We start from the raw sequence: 22353 nt of genomic DNA, 5'->3' as shown, positions 1-22353 counted from the left end.
ACATGTCTTTTTTTCTCGCTGAACTCAAGTTCAACTACTTTTTAATATGCCTCATTCTTCCTAAACCCATTTTTCATCTTTAGATCGCCAGTCATTTTTGCCCCAACTCCATTTCCCCATGATATCATCCTGCTTTGGGTTCACGGTTCTCCTTTCAAAGCATTGACACTTGTTGGCCAGGACAGTAATACAGGTGGGGAAGCTAATCCTCATACTCTCATTATACCAGCCAGGGATCTTGTGAACCAAGACCTTATGGGGTAGACTAAGAATAGTCTGAATTAAATTTGTCCCTAGGTGAATTAAAATTAGAACCCAGGATTGAACTCACTGGATAAAAGGTAAATAAATCAGCTCTAGCACTGTGGAGAAGAGTTCTTGAGATCCCAGGAACATTTCTTTGTAGAAAGCTACTTATCTGATTTTATCTTTCTTTGGACTACTACCACCTTATGGAAAACTTTTATTTGGGGGGATTAACTGACATGTCTTAAGTCTCAGATTTTGCTTGTTTGATCACACTATGACTGGTACAAGGCTGTAGTTAACCAATTCAGTTGTACACTGTCTCTCCTCCACTTCTGATTTCTTTGCTGTCTTATCCTATAACTTTTCATCCCTTTCCTAATTTCTCTTTGGCTGGTTTACCACCATTATCTCCACTTACTATTCTACTCTTGAGTTACTGAACTCTATGTTACTGAACAACTATGCCAGGTCGGTTCAATATAAATTTACAAACACACACACTTATGTGAACATGTGTACACAGAGATGTCAATGGTCCTCAGTTTTATCTGAGTCTTTTTATTCTTCCCTGATTGACCCCCACTTTTTTTAGCACAGAAGATATTCCGTAAATTCTCTTTTTCTCCTCAAACTTCCTGCAACTACCTCACCTCCCTTGAACCGCTGAGAGGATCAATCCTTACGCCTTCTTCTACACTGAGTCCTCCTCTATTTCCTTCTTTCTTCCCTAATTTCTCCTCCTTTGTTCCAGTTTCCAAGAAAGACAATGAAATCCTCTATTTCTATTCTTAATACTATTATTTCCTTCATATTTCACATCTTAGTATACAATTTCTCTTTCTCTATGCCTACAGTGATGCCATATTACATGTGAGAAACAACTAGATGGTGCTGTAGATATAGTGTTGATCTTGAAGTCAAAAAGCCTCAGGAATTTTGGGGGAAGTCACTTAACCTTTTTCAGTCTCTTTCCTCATCTGGCCATTTGAATCACTTCTTTCCAAACACAATCTCTTTTTTTGGAAGGATTCCTATTCTTTCCAAACTCACTTTCCCAGGTCTTTTCTAATCCTGACCATACCCATTACTAGCTAGATTCCTCTTCCTCTGAAATTTCTTTGTGTGTATGTGTGTATACACACACATATCTATGTACACACATGCTTCTTTCCCCCTCCCCATAGTAAAATATAAACTCCTTGAGGACAAACACGACTACCACATTCTGCCTTGACTCAAATGATTTTATGTGTCTGTGGTAGCTTCCTTACTAAGCTTCTGAGTTACTGGCCAACAGCTACAGTTTTATTCATTTTTGTTTATCCTGTAGCTCATAGCGTCCTACCTTGTAGAGAAAATGTAGTTTAGCAAATATTTATTGAAGGAAAATGTACCATATCCTTATTTTAATCTTTTATTTGAATGTCACTGTTTAGTAGAACACAAGGGATTGAAAAATCAAATTCCTAAAAATGATTTTGCCTACTGGTGTTAATAACACTATTAGAATGCCTTCAGTTAAATTATTATGTATTTTATAAAAGCCGAATTAGATTTTCACTTTGTTCTGCCTCCGGTTTCCAGTTTTAGCTGACTTCCATACAACTTACCACTTGCCCTTCTAAAAAATTGTTTAGTGAAATTAAACGAATTTATTTCAAATCGGTATAATAAAACTGAAGTAGTACTTTCTAAATGTTCTCTACATAATAGTAATGTGCCCATTCTGAACCAATAGTCCCTTTTAACTGTATATTTGTATTGGCTATCAACTGGGAATGAGTTAGGATTGTTTAAGTTTATATGCCTTTCTCTTTAATCCAAAGCCACCCTGTGTTCTGCCAGATATTAAACAAGTTAGCATAGACAAATGCAGTCATTTGATATTGTCTTTTCCTTTTCAGTGTATAACAAAAAGCAACTCGTGATATTTTAGAAGAAGCAAGTGAACCCCAAACCCACTAAGTCTTTATAGGAACTTTAAAAGTGAAATTATTAATAATGTTAGCATGGATATGTCGCACTGCAATAGTCTGATTATCCTTTTTTTATCTCTTGACTTCAGATGCAATAACCGAACACAGTGTGCTGTGGTAGCAGGTCCTGATGTGTTTCCAGACCCATGTCCAGGAACCTACAAATATCTCGAAGTGCAGTATGAATGTGTCCCTTACAGTATGTATATTTCTGTGCTTTTATTTTCTAAAACCAAACATGATTTAATCTTTTTGTTATAGTTCTGAAGTATCTACACATATATGCTACTTTATTTTAAATGATGGACCTCCAATGAAAAAAAGTAGGAAAATATATTCCTTTAAAGTATGACATAATGAAATATGTCCTTGAAGTTTCTATTTGGAAAGCAAATTCTTTTCAGTCAACTTAAGAAATAGTATATAACCTTCATGTATGCTAATAATCTAACTCTGAATGTGTGATTCCTTTTTGTTATATCCAGGAATATAAAAACCAGTGAATGCCTATGTTAGGATGTTTATAATTTTCGTATGAAATAGCAAATATTTAGAGAGACAAGTTGGGGGATTTGGGTACAATATACCAGGTTCTACCTCTTTGTCAGACCTTGGTACATCTCTTACAAGTGTAAAAAATAGGAAATGATGACAGATATGCTCAGGAATTTAGTGGTGTAGGAATTTCTAAAATGGCAGTTTTACCCTGATCCAAAATAATTATTTATAAATTTCTTAACATGTCAAAATTTAGATTACCTGAAATATATTCATTCAGAAAAGGTATTTCAGAAAAGAAAAAGACTAAATGTTTTTTGTAAGATAAAGCACAACTTAACATTTCACAGAAGCAGGAATTGCCTTTCCTTAGTCTTATTGTCAGTTGTGGTATACATCAAGCAGCTTTTTTTGTCCTCAGGCATATTAGAGATCTAAAACTCTAACTTACAACACTTTCTGGCTTTTCTATCCTGAAGAAGACTCAAGTTTTTAAGTGGAAAAAATTGTTCTCGATCTGACTAGGAAATATTTATAGGATATAGGATTTCTTAATGAGAATCCGTCATAGAATCAATCCTAAATATTCAGGACAGCCTAGAGCCATAAAGCACCTGGGCTCTCCCTTACTCACGGCATGTACATTTTTAGGCAGAAAAATGTGAGTATCTTTGCAGAATGACAATGTCAGCATCCCAATAGATGATAGAACTATTCCTCCTTCCTTGTACATGCTGATCTCAAAGCCAGAACGTTGATGGTGAATAGATGTTTATATCTAAAGAGAAGTAGAAGGCCATTTGTCCATCAAGAGAACCATTAAAATAAGGGGAAATAAGTGTCATAAGCAAAGGAATAGAGATTTTTCTTCTTTGAAGTACTTAATCCACTGTATTTGAGGAACATTTTCAGGAAAAGATTTAAAAACTAGTTATAGTATTTATAGGAATTCAATCGATATGGACTATGACTAGAATGATACTTGAATGTTTTGGTTCATTTCCTCTACAAATGTCTCTATAAAAATATATAGCTTTTGATGGCCATATTTCAGGAGTGCTATTTTAAGCAATAAACAATTATTATACATTTCACAAACATTGACATAGGGGCTGGAGTCCTTTAATAAGGATTTTTTTTGTATAATTGGTAGATGGGCTATTGCAGAAACCAAGTTAACATTGAATACATAGTAGAGACATTTTCATAATTGAACCGAAAAAGTAATTTTTACGTTCATGGTATTGTATTATTTTAATTTTTATAAATAGCAGTGTTAAGATATAAATGTCAAAGGAATAATTTTCCCCAAAACTGTGAAAAAATAGAGAATTTCACAGTTGTCTCTTCAGTTCCTCTGAATCTCTTCAGACTGTTTTGTGATGATAGCTTATTCAAAAGTTCTCTGCCAAGCCTCCTTCTGAAATACCTTCTTCTTAAATCACTTTAATAAAGTGAAGCCTTGCTTGTACAGCTCTATATAAACCTGTCTTCCCTCTGGACATTCTTCTAGGTAAAGGGATTATGGTTTAGCACAGATTTCCTTTCTCTGTTACAAATTTTAAGAAACAGGCAGTTCAATCTCTGAGCATCCTTTAGTAATAGGTTTCCTTTAATCCTAAAACTTGTACTGGGTGTCTTGCAAGGACTATCATGCTTTACTAAAGCGTCAGTCTGATTATTTCGTTAGACAATAATCTCAAACTGCTATATCTAATGAAATTATCAGATTTGCCAGTTTAGCTTCCAGGGTATTAAATGATTAGTTCTGTACACTATGATCCCATTTCAAACTTTAAGTACTAAAGTTTGAATAAAGGACATCATATTCCATTGGGAATTCAATGAGTAAATTTATCTTTATTTTGTAATGATGAAACTAGCTTAGAAGAAGTTGAAAGCAAAATATAATTCATGGAAAATTGTTGATAAGCAAGTGACTTGTGTTTTCCTCCTACTTTTGCACTGTTAGCTGTCTGCCCTTCAGCACATCACTTACCCTCTTTATAATCCATCCTTTTTGTCTATAAAGTGATTCTGTTGGACTATTTAAGCTCTAAGTTGCCTTTCATCTCTAACGTTTTATTACTCTGTGAATGATTCTTTTTCCAAGACAAATCACTGCATTTTCTAATTTTTAAAATTTTGCTCTGATTACTGTGTGATATTTACTATGAATCATTAAAATTTTGCCATTGTTTAGTTCCTTTTTATTTTTATTGGCACAACGATGTCTGTAGAGGATAATGAATGTTTCAATATTGCAAATCCCCTTTTGAGTTTTAGCCCTTTAGCATCTTCTTTAAGCAGATTGTATACTTCAATTGGCAAGCATATTTAAAACTGACTACAAACTAGGGCATGACTTGAAGAAAAGCCATATGCATTTTATACAGTTCCTATTTTGTGCTTGGCACTGTGCTAAGCACTTTACAAATATTTGATTTCACTACTATGCAAGATTGGTGGTGTTATTATTTCCATTTTACAGTTGAGGAAACAAAGGCAAACAGTAAGTGAATTTTTCCCCATAGCTACCTTAAAATCAGTTACTACAGTCCAGAGAGAAATAATGCTTTCGCCATTGATTTGAGAAGCAACTACAAGTCAAGTGCATTTTAATTGTTAGCAGAGACAATCCATGTACTCCACATTAATAATGTTTTAGGAAAGAATCATGTTCTGCTAGTAGAATGCCTCACATAGAATTTCGAACTAATAGTAAACCATACCTCTTCCTGAGTACAGAGTACTTTTTTTCCACATCAAAGACATGAGGAAAGCAGTACAAATATTAGTGACTCGAGTTTTGTAGCTGAACAAATTGAGTTTCAGAAAAAGAGATTGTAGATACAGTTGTAGAAGGGAATTTAGAATCATCTATTAAATCCCTTATTGGAATGAATAAGAAAACTAGTTCTAAGAGCATGGGACTGACTAGCCTGCAGTCTCTGAACATTGGAACTGAATGTGAAATCAGGCTTCGCCAGTACAAAGTCAAGGCTCTTTCAACCCTAACATCTCAGTTCTCTACTAGTTTTATGTGTATGGTGCATATAATATGGCAATATGTAGTACATCAAGCAATCAATAAATATTAAGCACCTGCTATGAGCCAGGCACTGCGCTAGGAATGCATAAAAAAGCCCCTGCTCTCATGAAGCTTACAATGTCATGGGGAAGTCCACATCACAACAACTAAATACAAATCAAATTATATTCAGGATAATTATGAAATAATCAACAGTGGGAAGGCCCCTGGAGTTAAGAGGAATTGGGGAAGACTTTCTACAAAGAGTGAGATTTTAATTGAGACATCAAATCGGGGAGGTCAGTGTTTAGAGTGGAGGAGGGAGAATATTCCAGGGAAGGGGGAAGCCAGAGAGAATCCTGGAGACTGAGAGATGGAATATGTTATTCAAGGAACAGCCTGGAGCGTAGGGTCAGCTGAGTCAAAGAATACATGGAGTATGGTGTGAGAAAACTAGAAAGGTAGGAAGAAGATAGTTTAGGAAGGGCTTTGAATGACAAACATTTTCTATTTGCTTCTGGAGGCAATAGGAAGTCACTGAAGTTTATTGAGCAGGAATGGCTAAATGAATGATAAATTGATGTGGGGAAAGACTTGAGACTGGGAAACCCACCAAGTTATCTCATTCAGTCATTGAGGTGCGAGGTGATGAGGTCTTGTATTAGAGCAGCAGTAAGTATCAGAGGAAAGAAGGTGTATTTCAGCAATGGTGCAAGGGTCCAATCCACTGGCCTGGGCAAGAGCATGATCATGGAGAGAGTGACACATAGTGTGGAATCAATCTATGATGACTCCTAGTCTGTAAGACTGAGGAATTGGGAAGATGATGATAGAGAAGGTGGAGGGGAGGGGATAGAAGCAAAGATCATTATTTCTGTTTTGGATATATTGAATTTAAGATGTCTACTGAATATCCAGTTTGAGAAGTCTGAGAGGCAGTTGGAGATATGAAATTGGTGTCAGCTGGGAGCTTAGGGCAAGAGAGAGAGTTTTGAGAATCTTCAGAATACAGATGGTCATTAAATCCATGAGGGCTGATGAGATCACCAAGTGAAGGTAGATAGAAGGAGAAGAGAAGAATGAGCCATGATGGAATGATGAGGGACACCTTTGGATAGAGGGGCATGATCTGGAAGAGGATGCACCAAAGGAGATAGAACATGATAGCATATACACACATACATATATGTATATGTGTGTGCCTTTGTGTGTATATATATATGTGTGTGTGTGTATACACATATGTAAGAATGTATTCACATATAGTTCACTCATTTTAGTTATGTCCAAATCTTTGAGACCCCATTTGGGGTTTCCTTAGAAAAGGTACTAGAGTAGTCTGCAACTTCCTTCTCTAGTGGATTATGATAAACAAAGCTTAAATGACTTGCCTAGAGTAACACGGGTAGTGAATGTCTGAGGCTGGATTTGAACTCAGGTCTTCCTGATTTCAGACCCACCACTCTATCCACATTGCTACCTAGTCTACCCTACTTACATACTATATGTTGTTATTTTTATATTTCAGACACTTATTACCTATATGAGCCTGGCAAATCCTCTGTCTGCCTCAATTTGCTCAGCTATAAAATAAGAATAATACAATATAATAGTACCAACCTAGCAGGGTTGTTTTGAATATCAAATGAGGTATTTGCAAAACACTTAGCACAGCAATTGGCACATAGTAGGTCTACTAAATAAAAGTTTTCTCTTTTGTCCTCTCTTCTCCCTTCCCCATTCATTCTAAGGTAAGGTTCCAAGGTGAAACCATGCTTCTCCTTTTGTATTTTTAAGTTAATTTTACCACTTTTATGAGGAAACAACTACAAAATAACCCTTTCACCTTCCTAACTTCTCCATAAGATTTTCCCTTCCCAATAATCTTTCCTTTTTTTTGCCTTCTCTTCCTCCTGTACAACCATTGCTTTATTCTCACCCTTTCAGAATCTAAAATAATAAAATGGGATAGTAAGAGAGGAGTTGAGATGCTGGCTAAATTCAGGGCAAAGCACCACTTGTGTATCTTCCATCCTCCACCCACATCTCTTCATACTTTAGCTTAATAGTTTTTTTTATATGAAACCCTAAGATATTGCTTTATGTTTTTCTGTGCCCTCCTCGTTCATGCCTCTCCCAACCAGAAAGGGAAGGAATTGAAAACCTTATAGATCTCCATGTCCTTTTCCTCCTCAGGTCAATCCTTTCTCTTCTAATCTCTCCCCTTGTCTCTCTTAAGACTGGAGAAGAAGGGGAAGAAGAAGTATTGGACATATTTAACCCTCAGCTCTGTCATGCTAGAGATGGTAATGCAGCCAGTTTCCATATGGGAGGGAAAGAAGGACCTAGATACCATTTTAAGATTTTATTTTATTTTTGAGATGTTCTACATTATTAACAAAAGTAAAAATAAAATCACCCCGATGACTTCTATTAATCTATTATTCTATTAATCATCTATTCCAAATCAAAAAAGTCCAAGCATTTGCACCTTGCGCAGTCACACTCCCATTGCCAATACCACTTCATGCTGTGCATGCATTTTAAATCATGCAAAATAAAATGCATTCCTTTGAAATCAACCACATAGTCTCATGTGTTGGCACAATTAGAATGAAAAGGGGAAAAAAAAGATAAAGCACAATAAAAAGCAGATCATAAAGATTTTGGTGCTCTAACTAACCAGCAGGTAAAAAGAACCAGTGGAGAAGGGCTTAGTGAATGAAGAGGGTTGGAGATAAAGATATAACATGTGCTATGCTTCTCCAGAGTCCCATTAACAAAGTTAATGTTTCTTTGTCGCCCAAGGCCAGTCACTACCCTTAATTCACAGTCCCAGATATATTAGTCTTTTTTGCTTTTCAGCACTATTCCAGTCCCTGGCATTCTGTCTCCTCCTTCCTGACTTCTGTGCCTCCTTCCGACTTCTCACAAGGCAGAGAAAACCCTAAACAGTCTTGCTGTTTTGGCTAGGAAAATCAAGAAAAACTACAAGACTCCAAGAGCTTACTAAGAGTTCACTTTATCATTCCTGTGGGTGCTGGGGGAGATACCTGACCCTTAGTGCATATTACACATGCTGGGTTAGTACCATTTTTCTTGCTTCCCTTTGTGAAAGTTAGCCTGTGGTATATTGCCTTCCTCCCAATCTCCTCCTTAATAAGGGAATTCAATAATGTAAATTACTTTAAGGACAGCATGTTGTAGCGGAAAGAATGATGGATTGGGAAGGAAAGGAAATAGGTTCAAATCCCAGCTTTATTGTCTCTATGAACTAGAGCAAGGCATTTAATTTCTTCTGAGAATTAGTTTCAGTTTCCTCATTGGTAAAATCAAAGGGCTGGACTAGATAACCTTTAAGGTCCCTACTAGCTATAAATCTTATTATGCATTAGTATTGAAAACTGCTTGATTTAAGAATTCCTAGAATCATTGCATTTTGAGCTTGAACTTTAGAGATGTTCTTACTCAATCGCCTCCTCTTATAGGTAGAGAACTGAACTCACATGTTGTGACAGAGGCAGGGTTTAGTTCAGCCTATTTGGCCTTCAAATTCAGTTCTCTTTCTCCATGCTAGAGAGAGTGTGGTTCCTTTGAGGTGATGGTTTTATAGTTTTAGATGTTTCTCCTCCACAAAAAATTATTTTTGAATAATGAAAATCACATGTAAAAAAGATCATCTTTGAAAATAAGTGACTCTCATGATTACGCCTTTTTTCTTCCTCAATTTTATTATTTTCAGTCAAATAAATAAAAAATGACCACTACCAGTTAATGTGACACAAATTATTTAGTTATTTCCTTCTATAAATTCATCACCATTTAACAGATCCATTATTTTTAATGAATACTTCAGTTCTTAGTGCTAGAAGAGGAAGGCGAGTATTATTATTTATATCTTATTCCAGTATAATTGTCAATGTATTATACATTATAAAATATAGAATGTTTTGCATTTTACAAAATCCATCTTGCTCTCTTGATTCAAGCATTGATGGAAAGCTAATTTATTTACTTAGGAGAAAAAAAGAAACAAAACTAGGAAAGGCATGTAATCACTTATGGAACAGTTTATTAGTTTTTATATCAACAAAAATGAGGGATATTTTATGAGGTGGAAAGCAAAATCTAAAAAAGGTTTATTATACTAAAATTGGAGAGAAATATGTTTAAAAGCAAAACAAAACAAAAAATCATATCTGTTCTCTTGAGCTGTAGAGCTACTAAATAATGACATATTTTGGAGAATTCAGCACTGGTATGAGACCAAATAGAACATTTGGTATAGTGGAAATATCATGAAACATATAGAGAACCTGAAGAAAAGACTGCTAATCCTACTCTTGCTCATCAGTATCTGCCTGGTTTTATGCAAGTATTTTTACCCTTTTGTCAGCTGAAAGGGATGTTTTATCAAATCTCTGTTGATGCCAGGATTCAGGGATGACATTAGGACTTGTAGTAGGAAAGAAAACAATGGGAATATTTTTGCTAAGTATACTTTGCTGATTCTACTTCTTTAGAGTCCTTGAAGATATTTCAGAATATTATTTTATTTTTGTGCTTTGTAAATCAAAATGATTTGTTTTATTTGATTTTTTTATTTCCTTATTTTCTACTCTTAAACATATTCTATACTTCTAAAGGAAACTGGGTCCAGTCTGGAGATAGAATAATCAAGTGTTTTTTCTGCCCCAGTAACCTCTAATTAGTTCTACTGGACTGAATTCACCACCTTCTCATTTATCCATAACTCTTCTCTTAATATTTAATTTCCATCTTTCAGTGGATGCCACATCCAAAACCCCAAAAATTCCCCAAAAGTTTAAACAGCACTATTTGACTCTGCCCCATTCTTTTTGCCTCCTTTTTGCCTTCTTATCCCTCACCTTCTGTCCTGAATTGAGAATTAAATCCATGACATCCTAAAGTAACATTTCCTTTATTTGGCTTGGTTAAATGAATGCTCTGTGTGTGGGGTGAAAACAATAAGAAAACTAACCACCCATTAAGAGTATTTCTCGGCAAAGAATCTTTACTTTGTATGCTGCTGACAAATTGTATTCCTTCCAAGGCCTACAATTTCATGCACTTTGCAGCCAAAAAAGCAGCTTGCCTTCAGTCAAGATCCAGTTTTGCCTTTCACGTCTTTGTTTCTGACCCTTAAAAATACAAAGCACACATGGCCCACTCTAGAAGTTTCTTCTTACCGTGATTTCACTCAGGGAAAAGGGGGGAGGAGTCCACATTTTTCAAGGGCTATAAAGAAATGAGCATTTAATTAAAACAGCCTTATATTACATGCTTTTGCGGGTCTGCTGACTATTAGTTGTTCAAACTCTGGATTGAGTATGGCTATATCTATGTGAACAATTCACTATATTAAGGAGTCTTCAATATTAATATATGTGTTGAAGGAAAATTAACAATTACCACTTGAGATTGTCTGTTTTTTTTTCCTTTGTCATTCTGCTCCTTCCCCAGGACTCTAGGGCTTTGTTGAATTTTTATAAAAAATTACAGAATTTTGTTTGAGTTTGGCCGAATTGTGGAAGGAGATTTTTGTTTGTTCTGGCATCTACCCTATCCTCAACAATATTAGGTTCAAATTAAAACAAACAAAAAGCCACAAAAAATTCCAGATCCTTAAGATTCTACAGAAAATTCTGCCACCCAAATGGTGTGGATAATTACTTAACTCATAATGCCATATTAGCTCTTCTTGAAGTTCCAAAGAACAATTTACACACTAAAGAAACTTTTTGGGTAAAAGGGTAAACTTGTAAATCATTTATAGTCAGGTATCTATCAACATATAATTCGATTTAATTCAATTTGACATTTAACACTAAGTGAGGATAATATTAAGATAAACCAGGGAAAGATCAGGGAAGCTCTTTGCCCTTGAATGACTCATCATCTAATAGAGAAGATAAAACATACTCATAGCTTGATATATGCTCCTAGAAATATAACCAAAATACTTTGAGAAGACTAAAGCAAATAAGGTTTCATGAACACAAGTTGAGTGGAAGAGTTGAGGAAAAGGCATGACAAACAGTATGAAAAACTGGGTCTTATGAAATCTTTGCTTCACTAACTAAAAATATTTCTCAATTAAGTTTCCATTCATGGAATCCTTTGTATCCTATGCAGCACCCAGGCCTGAACATGAATTCAGTTGCAGTGAACTGAATTCAAGGTTGTTTCCTTTTTCTCCATCTTGATATTCTCCTTTTGTCACAGGCAAAGTATCTCATCATGGAACTAGAAGGAATTCAAGATCATTTTAGCCATACTGATTAAGGAATGAATTTTTCTATGTCATATTTGTTTTACTACAAATAAAGTTATTGGTTAAGATTCTACTGCATAGTGCTGTTCCAACAGTGATTTCCCATAGATTGAGGAAAAAAATGAAGAAGAATGATTACAGAATATATATAATGAATATATCCCTTGGCAAATGAAATTCCCTTAATAGAATTCAAAAACTTAGGATAGAAGTAACAACTTCATTCTAATGAAGGTTAAGAAATCTAAGATACAATATGGGAAAATGAAAACAAATCCCTGTCCTTTAATTTTGAATTACATATTCTATCATTTAAAATTTGAGGGTTCATCTGTATAGAATGGGAAGCTATTTTTGGCTTATTTAGTCTGACCTGTTCATTTTATAGATGAGGAAACAGAGAACCAAACAGTTAAATACTTTGCTTAAGGTCATGCACATGGAGGAATGAGAAGGCAAACTCCAGCTCTCTGACCTAAGTCCATGCCACCTTATTATGCCTTAATTGACTTGACTCTTAGAAGTCTGAAATTTTTAAGCATTCATGAAATTTTAAAAATAGTTTCATTTACTAATGAATGTAAATACCAGTTAACTTATTATTTAAATATAAAATGAAGAGAACTCATAAATTCTCTAATTTTTCCTCTCTCCTATTATTTGACATTTTCTTTTTCTGATGGAGAAAGGGATGGAAGTGTCCAGTTGTATTTTATCATTCTTCTGGGGAAATCTTGGAGATGAAATTTCATTTACTCTCTGTTATAGATGTTCAACTTATTTCTAACTTAAAAGTCTTAGATTCCTAGGGAAGTAAAACATTAAATCTTTAGACACACAATTACACACACACACACACACACACACACACACACACACACACATTCATGAGAGACAAGACTCTGATTCTTATCTCCTAACTTCTATCCCACAATCTGCCATTTCCTGGCACCTCCTGTTTGGTCCTTACTTGTGACAAATCTTTTTTAACAGTAATACTATAAATCCAACCTTTTTAAGGAAAGATTCTACTGGAATGTCAGAAAGACAATATATCCAAATGATTACATGATCCATATCTTAAGAGTAACTTTTTCTTCTATGGCAACTAATATTCTACAAAAAATTGATAGATCATGCTTACATAAACCACTTTTTCCATCTAAATGACTTGGTTAATTGATGGCTGATGGCTTTGTTTATTCCATGAGTCTGATTAAATGTTGGATCTTAATAATATCCTGTGAAGGGCAGCTGGGTAGTTCAGTGGATTGAGAGTCAGGCCTAGAGATGGAAGGAGTCAGGCCTAGCGATGGAAGGTCCTAGGTTCAAATCTGGCCTCAGACACTTCCCAGTTGTGTGACCCTGGGCAAGTCACTTGATCCCCATTGCTTACCCTTACAACTCTTCTGCCTTGGACCCAATACACAGAAGTTAAGGGTCTTAAAAAAAACATCCTGTGAACATAGTGGTTCTGTTACATCAACATTTAATTTTTAGAATTGGAATATAATGGATAAGACTATATTTGGTAGTTTTGTTTCTATCTCATTAGGGGTAACATCAGATATGGTTGATGTGGAATCATTTGTATTGAATTATTTGAATCTTGAATGCAAGTGAATGACTTTCCAAAGCTAACTCAGCTTATCATCTTCTACTAATGCTTGGAATTTATTTGTCTATTCATTTCTTTGTAACCTTATTAAAATTCCCACTTAGGAAAATTATTAAAATTTAAGTAGATATTGTGTATTTTTATAATCAGTATATATATTTTTCAATGTATCTTATAATAAGGGAAATCCATGATGGGTCACTTAATGAGAACACTGAAATATAAAAAAATATGTTCTGAATTATGAACATAGCACACTTTGTGTGCATATGGTTGGATCTTGAATTGTATGTTCTTTGTCCAATTTTCAAAAAATATATAGCTGAGTTGTCTGGATAAAGGCATTAACTGAACTCAGGGGATTTATGCATTTGTGTTTCTTTTTGCTATATAATCTGACTGTGTGCATTAATTTCACAGTGAGAATGATTCACCATTTGCTCTTTGGGGACTTTAAAAATTCATCCACCTTCATTTGGCATATCTTTTCTAATCTCACTTATTATATCTTAGCTTCAAATGCTCAACAAAGTCAGAATTCTGTTGACATTCATATTACATACTTGCCAACATTGCCTTGGGTTTTTAAAGAGTGATAGAATCAGGGTTGGCAGGAAAGGAAGAGTGAATCTGTCCAAAAGATAGAACATACGGTTTTCCTTAACTGAATTCCTTTTCTCCTCCTCCTCCTTCCCTCTTCTTCTTGGAGAACTTATTAAACAATAAGTTTGTCAAACTAACAGAAATGATTTCAGAAGAAAGCAGAGTATATTTTAATATTTGTTCTTAAAAGATAAAACTCATTTTTATATGTAGGAAGCCTTTTTAAAAATTTTGACTCTGTTTCTTCAGATACTGTTGCAAACTGCAGCAGGACATAAAATAATTGATTGCAGTAGAATTTAAACCTTATTTGATCTGGGATATGATATGCTTCATAATGTGAATGTCTAATATAAACTAGTGTGTTCAAAATGCCATCAAGGAAAAAAGCTAACTTTAGATGAGTTTTATACTTGAGTTCTGAATCATATCCATTGTTAATGCTTATCTCAAAACAAATTGTTTGCTCATAATTATTTTAAATTTGTAGAAAGGCAAAATTTAAATTTCTGTTAAGATCCCCAATGGAAGAGTCCTAAAAATGCTACAGACCTATAAAGATTGTCCAGTGCAATATAACCCTAAATTTTCCAATTTAGAAATTGCATTTCCTGTAATGCAGCAAAGTCAAAAGACCCAAGTTCCATTTATTAGGTATGAGACATCATGGAATTATTCACTTCCCCTCTCTAGGTCCCAGTTATTCTTAGGTAAAGAGGGAGTGGAGGTTACTGAGGTCTCTTGCAACACTCATATTCTGTGAACTACTAAAGGCTGTTATGGAAAGGACATGAATCTAATTTTTTTAGTAAAATGTAAAATGATGCTAAAAGTTTTGAAAAGTTGACCTTTTCTAAATTTAAAATGTGATTTATTTTTGGTACTGGAATATCCAATGTATGCACAAACAATTTGGACACAGCCTCCAGACATAGCCTATTCTACTTTGGGACAACTGATTTTTAGAAAGCTTTTTCAGATTTTAAATCTAAATCTGAAATCTAAAATTGCTTCTTTGCATATTCTACTATTGCTTCTGCCTCTGGCCTCTATGGCCATATGGAATAAGTCTACATTCCCTTCAACATAATAGCTCTTGAGATATTTGAAAATGCTTTTTATGTCCCTCTTGATTCTTCTGTTTTTAGACTAAACTTCCTTTGATTAGTCCCAATATGAAATAGATTCAAGATCCTTTATCATATTGGTTGTCCCCTTCCAGATACTCTTCAGAATTCTATTTCACTGTATAACTTAAAATATGGTGCCTAGAAGTGAACAGAATAATCTAGTTTTTGACTGACAAATGCAAAAGACAAAAGTAACATCACTTCCTTATTCCTAGAAACTACACTTTTCTTAATACAGTCCAAAAAGCACATAGATTTTGTTGCAGTTGCATTATACTACTAATTCATATTTAATATTTCAGTGCACTGAATTCCATAGCATTCTAGAATAGTCTATTTATGTTAGCCCTAGTGATATAACCTTCACATATTGACTACCAGCTTTGTGTCATCTGCAGATTTGATAAGAGCATAGAAATTATGATTTTATCTAAATCAGTGATTCCCAAAGTGGGTGCCACCGCCCCCTGGTGGGTGTTACAGCAATCCAGGGGAGCAATGATGGCCACAGGTGCATTTATCTTTCCTATTAATTGCTATTGAAATTTTAAAAAAATTAATTTCCAAGGGGCTAAGTAATATTTTTTCTGGAAAGAGGGCGATAGGCCAAAAAAGTTTGGGAACCACTGATCTAAATCATTGGTAAAAATGTTAAGTATCTTAATTCTTTGTAACACCCCTCTGTAGAACTGCTACCAAGTTATTACTACCCAGTTACATTGTAATGAGGTCCATAATTATTCAAGAGTTTAGAATAACTATCTATATATGGGGAAAGTAGATAAAGAATGACTTGTTTAATTGGATGGAAAGCCTATAGAACTCATCCATGATGATACATATCTGGGACTAGAGCTGTGAAAACGAGCCAAGGTCCCAGCGTCGTTCCCAGCATCCCAACGCCACATGGCAAACTCATTGAAGCACTTGGCCAGGATGTTCAGAGGATGGGCACACAGGAAGAGATTGCAGTTTGCGTTGTTGGAATAGACGGAGGAGATCATTTTACTATGGTGTATAGCTAGATGGTCCCCTTACTCTTGCTGTGTTGCCTCCAAGAAAAGAAAGTGGAACATTTGAAGAACCTTTCTTCAGAGAAATTAAAAGAAGAAAGATAAAGTTTTATCCTGTTGTAAAAAGATGAGAGGACAAATAATGCATACCTAGAAGGTTTAGTGAGACATAAGATTTCTGCAACTTTTAAGAGGAAAAACTTGTACTCTGGCTATAATTCCAAGGTGCTTTTGACTCAGATGGAAGGCTTAAGGCAAGTTATAAATAGATGTCCTATTTGTTCTCCTTGGAAGACTAGTGTTAAGATTAACCAGCTATTGGGGGCAACTGGATGGCTCAGTGGATTGAGAGTCAGGCCTGGAGATAGGAGCTCCTGGGTTCAAATCTGGCCTCAGACACTTCCTAGCTGTGTGACCCTGCGCAAGTCACTTAACCCCCATTGCCTAGTCCTTACCACTCTTTTGCCTTAGAGCCAATATATAGTATTGACTCCAAGACAAAAGATAAGGGTTAAAAAAAAAAAAGATTAACCAGCTATTTAAGAATGAGTAGTGGTCTTGATAGATGACACATGTTAAAACCAGTGGATCCTAGGTTAAAATCTGACCTCAGACACTTCCCATCTGTGTGACCCTGGGCAAGTCACTTGACCCCCATTGCCCACCCTTACCACTCTTCCACCTATGAGCCAATACCCAGAAGTTAAGGGTTTAAAAAAAACAAAACCAGTGGAAATGCGTGTCGGCTATGGGGGGTGGGNTACCACACTAATGCAACTATCAACAATTAGGAAATAGGTCTTGATTGATGACACATGTTAAAACCAGTAGAAATGCGCACCAGCTACTAGGGAGTATGTGAAGGGGGGGTGAAGGGGAAAGTAAGAGCATGAATTATGTAACCATGGCAAATTTTTCTAAAAAATTTAAAAAAAGAATGAGTAATGGTAAAATATGTTTAAATAGTATAAAGAGCATTTTAACTTTGGGCATAAAGTAGAAAAGAAATTTTAAAAGCACATAATAACAAAAAAGCATAATAATCAAACATCAGTGAGTAGTGCTGTCCTAGAGTCCAGAAGTTCTAAGTCAGAGGATGGACATGATCCAGGAGTTCAATTAAGTGCACAATTTTGAAGTCTCTTTGGAATCAGAAATGTAATATAACAACCAAACTGCCACACTAGTAGATTCAAAATTCCAAGAAGCTGGGTTATCAGATAGCAAGACGAGAATTCTAAGCCTGAGACTTATAGCACACAACGTATACATAGAATCCAGGTGTACTTAAGAATAAAAGCTCGTACAGTTGGTGATGTTCCTGGTTCTGTCCATCCTATTGGCAGGGAATTTTGGCCTCTTCTCTCTTCAAGTAGCCCACAATGCTACAATATGAACAGATTCGATGGCCTGGCAATTGTAAACTTCATTTTTTTTTTACTGCTCTGGGAGCCCTTTATCTGGCTTTGAGCAGGAGACCCCTCAGTTCTCAAAGGGATGTCCCATCATTTCCAGTTACTATTCTTCAGTATAATATCCTTGCTACTTAATGCAGCAGAGAGCAGAGACCACAGAGAGCAAAGAAAGTAAAGGGAACACTATATATAGAAGGCATAATACTCATGTTTGTAGGTCACAGGAGTTTGAGGGGAATGGCTCGTAAATTAGATGACAGGATCCCAAGATCTCAACAAGTCAGGGCAATAACTAAACTTTAATAGGAGTCAATACCAAGCTACACATTTGGATTCTTAAAAAAATTTAATAAGTGTAGAATGGGAGAAGAGTGACTAAACATCTGATCATCAGTTCTACTCAGACCAAGGGGAGGAAATCTTCCAATTTTAATATATAGCAAAATCAAATTGAATAGCTAGCCTAAAATATATGGAGAGCCATATTGTCCATAGGCAGGGACATGAAAGTGATAGTGAATTTTGCTCTGCTCAGATCATTTTTGAAACATTGTCTTTAGGTTTAGATTCATCCAGAATTCTTGTGGCCACAAAAATACTTTAACATTTTCATGTATATGAAGATTCTCTGTTTGTCTTTGACCATCTTTGGATATATACATAGAAGTAAGCTATCTGAGTATGGCCGTGTTAGTCACTTTTTAAAAAGTGTAATTCCAAACACCTTTCCAGAATGAACTAGACCAGTTCATAGCTCCACCAACAGAGCCTGGCTTCCCATGTTCTTTCTAAACTTCATTTTTTCTATTATTGCCTATTTATTTGGTGTGAAGTAAAATCACAAAATGCCTTTGATTCATATTTCCCTTATTATATAATGATTTGGAGCAATATTCCATATGGCGGTTAATAGTTTACAATTCTTTTGGAGAAGTGTTAATCTCCTTTAATCATTCATCATCTAATGGCTCTTGGGCTGATATATTTCTGGTATTTTCATCTATATCTATTTGAATTTATAACTAGTCTCTCTCAGCTTTTTAATAAAACATTGTGATTGTTTATTGTTTTTCTGGCTTCACTGATTTCAGCAAGCATTTAATAAGTGACAGACACTGTGATATTTATTGGGGTTACAGAGGCAAAAACAAAAACCATCTTCCCTCTGTGAACTTATATTCTGTCAGGAAAAACACATTACTTGTACTTAAATATATGCCAAATATATACAAAGTGACTTTGAGAATGGACAGGCCTAATATAGCAAGTGAAGAAAAGCCAAGCTTAGAGGAAAGGTAAGAATTCCAAGAGGCCACAGTAAGAAAAGGACCAATTGTAGGCTATAGGGGAATAGCTTATTAGAAGGTAGAAAAAATGATGGATGGAATATATTATGTGAGGACCAGTGTTCTACATCTAACATCACATGCCTACATTGTGCTTGTACAGGGAAGAAAAAATACATTAAATATAGGAAGACTAGCTTGACTACGCCAGTGTAGGCAGAGAATTAACATTTTAAATGTTGAGTGATGAATTTTGATACAGCTAAAAGATGGAAGGATACCAGATACTTCATTTTTAAGTAGCACATTACCAAAAAAATGGAATGGTGGTAGAGGAAATATCAATAACTAACAATTCATATCCTTATTTTTCTGTTTCTATAAATTTATGACAATTTAACTCATACATAAATGTATGTATACATATATTTGTACATATATGTGACATATTTAATAAAGCTTTGAGAAGAGAATTAGAATACTTTGCTAAATGAGATTCCATAGCCAATTATACCATCACACTAGTTTATTTTTGCTATACATTTATTGAGTAATATCCAAATTTTTTGACTCTGAATAAGATTTTCTTGGCAAAGATACTGTAGTGGTTTGCCATTTCCTTCTCCAGGAAATTAAGGCAATGGAGTTTAAGTGACTTACACAGGATCACATAGCTAGTGAATATCTCTGGCTGGGTTTGAATTCAGAACTTTCTGACTTTAGGAAGCACATTAGCAGAAAAGATAAAAAGTATAGATCATACAAGCTTCCATTGAGGTTATTTTTTGTTAACTGTTTTTAGAAGTCTTTTATTTGGTGGAACAAAAATGATAATCTATTCAACAAGGAATTTTTCTTAATAAAATGCCTTAAAATAATGATTCTTTTTTCCACAGTTGAATTTTTTAAAATTAGAATGTCAACTCTTCCTTTGAAAATGATGCTGCTCCACTTACAATGAAATTTCTTGATGTCCCTAAAGCATTGTGTTATGGAACTCTAGATAACATGCTTTACTATCTTGGGTAATTATAAAATTTATGGAAATCACCAAAATCCTTAAATAAAAATAATTAGTAAAAGTTAAGGTTATCCTTTCTTAGTTTTTAGACTTAACTATCTCCCTTATATGAAGAGAAATTAAAAATAAAAGCTCACATTTTATTATTTTCTACTATATTATTTAGTTTAACTCACCAGTGGCCTGTCATTTTAATTAAGATTTTTATCATTGTAAATTTATTTTTTTCTGTGTAAGCTATTTAGCATACTACTTAAAATGCTGTACTCTATTCACTTTCTGTAATTTTGTAGGAAATATTAGCATTTTAGGTCACTAATGATGAGTTTCCTCTCTAATCAAAGACTATTGTTCTTTGTATCTATACATAAGTCTAGATATGATTTCATGTAATTTTTCACCTGATGAACTGTTACTAATAAGAAGTTGACTATTTGAAAAGATAAATAGATTATTAAACTAACAAGTGTATTTCAATGTGGTATCCGTGGATAGTGTTGAGTCTGAAATGAACCTGTCAAGTCAGAATGATTTGGTTTTAGTTTTCACTCTGTCACCAGCTTTTGAAATTCTGCATTTTGCTATGGCAAAGCTTGATTGAAAATGATTTTTCATGACTGATGAGATATCAATATTTTGTTTTACCTTGGTCAATCAATAAGGTCAAAAGAGCAAAGTTTATTTGGTTTTATATCCATCCTTTCTTGATTTTAAATGCTTATGTTATTAAATTCTCCAGGCTTTGATAAGAATGGACTGGTAGTGTCAGCTGTTTTTATAGATTGATATTAAATCACAAGTTATGACAGTTGGTGAACGCTATCTATAGTAAGGTAAATTTAAAATGTTTCTTCTCTACTTAGAAGATTTGGGAGGACCAAGTTATTTCTCAGATGGAAGAAAGCAGGAAAAAAATCTTTTAAGAGAATCTGAATTAGAAAATGGATACTCAAACTAATATCTTAAAATTTTCCAAGCATATGGATCCTGATATTATTATAGGTTACTAAAATTCTAAAAAAATGCTCTTATCAGAATATTATTATTTAAATAATCTAATTAAATTATATGTTAACAGAAATACGATTCAAATTTGCTATTCCCCCTTCTCAGATTCACATTTGTATTATAATCATAGGTCTTGGAAAGATGCCATATTTGGTCTTTGTTCCATTTAGATATTTTAATAGCTTTTTAATAAAACAGCTTGTAAATTTCAAGAGCAGCTTGCAAACTGAATTTTTCAAAAGTCTCAACTACGAATCATACCGACATTAGCTAGAATGTCCTAATGAGAACATTTCAGCAAAAGCAAATTTAATTTAATTTTTTTTCCAAGGCTTGATGCTTAATTCTGTCACTAAGTCACACAACTTCTCTCAGACTTAGCTCTCCATTCTGTGAAATGAGAATGGGATATTATGAAAAGAGCTGGGCTTCTGGAGTCCAGAGTTGTTTTTTAATCATAACCAATTCTTCATGAATCCAGGGTTTTCTTGGCAGAGACACAAGTGTAGTTGACATTTCCTTTCCAGTTCATTTTACAGATGAGGAAACTGAGGAAAAGTGGGTCAAGTGCCTTTCCTAGTGTCACACAGTTAGTAAATATCTCAGGGCTGGTTTGAACTCAGAAAGAAGAATCTTCCTGATTCCACGCCCAGAGCTCTATCCATTGTACAATCTAGCTATCTTCAAAGTCCAGAGTATTTGAGTTCGAATCGTGAGGGACATCTACTAATTGTGGGATTTTGGCTAAATCAGTTAACCATTGAGGACCTCAGTTGCCTCATCTACAAAATAAAGGTGTTAGATTATATAGTGCAAAAGATCCTTTCCTACTCTATGATGTTCTGATTTACAAGATCTCTATAGGTCTGTGTTGTTGTATAATTCTTCCATGTCTAACAAATTTGAGACTTTCAATTTTTTCCACTATGCTGTAAGGCTCAGAATTTTGGCTTCGGTGCTGACCTTAGTGTCTTGAAAGAGAAGAAGGTCCGCAATGAGTTTGGTATTTTTCCCTTTTATATATTTTATGTAAAACAGAATGCTTTTTCCACTCTTGAATTATCTTATGTAAAACTGATTTCCTGAAGAATGTTTTTTTGGATATTTTGATATCTAAATTCTAAACAAATTCAGTTCAAGATGTATTCAAGCATGCTTAATAAATATTTTTTGATTTGACTGTAAGCACCTTCATCAACCAATCAGTTTG

General features: G+C 34.6%; 1 protein-coding gene across 18 annotated transcripts in view; it reads left to right on the top strand.

Annotated features, from left to right (window-relative positions):
- ADGRL3 (adhesion G protein-coupled receptor L3) overlaps positions 1–22353 on the top strand; it is a 525728-nt gene that overhangs the window by 101740 nt on the left and 401635 nt on the right. For 17 of the 18 annotated variants that reach the window (XM_044681578.1, XM_044681583.1, XM_044681575.1 and 14 more), the window contains exon 2: positions 2315–2424. The exons of the other annotated variant lie outside the window; for it this stretch is intronic. In XM_044681578.1, coding sequence (XP_044537513.1) covers positions 2315–2424 — 110 coding nt within the window. The remainder of the gene's footprint in view (positions 1–2314; positions 2425–22353) is intronic. 18 annotated transcript variants of the gene reach the window in all.

This window comes from Gracilinanus agilis, chromosome 6 (assembly GCF_016433145.1).
Source record: "Gracilinanus agilis isolate LMUSP501 chromosome 6, AgileGrace, whole genome shotgun sequence".
Taxonomy (NCBI): Eukaryota; Metazoa; Chordata; class Mammalia; order Didelphimorphia; family Didelphidae; genus Gracilinanus; species Gracilinanus agilis.
The sequence above is the reverse complement of the archived record's forward strand: the minus strand, read 5'-3'. Positions and strand labels throughout refer to the sequence as shown.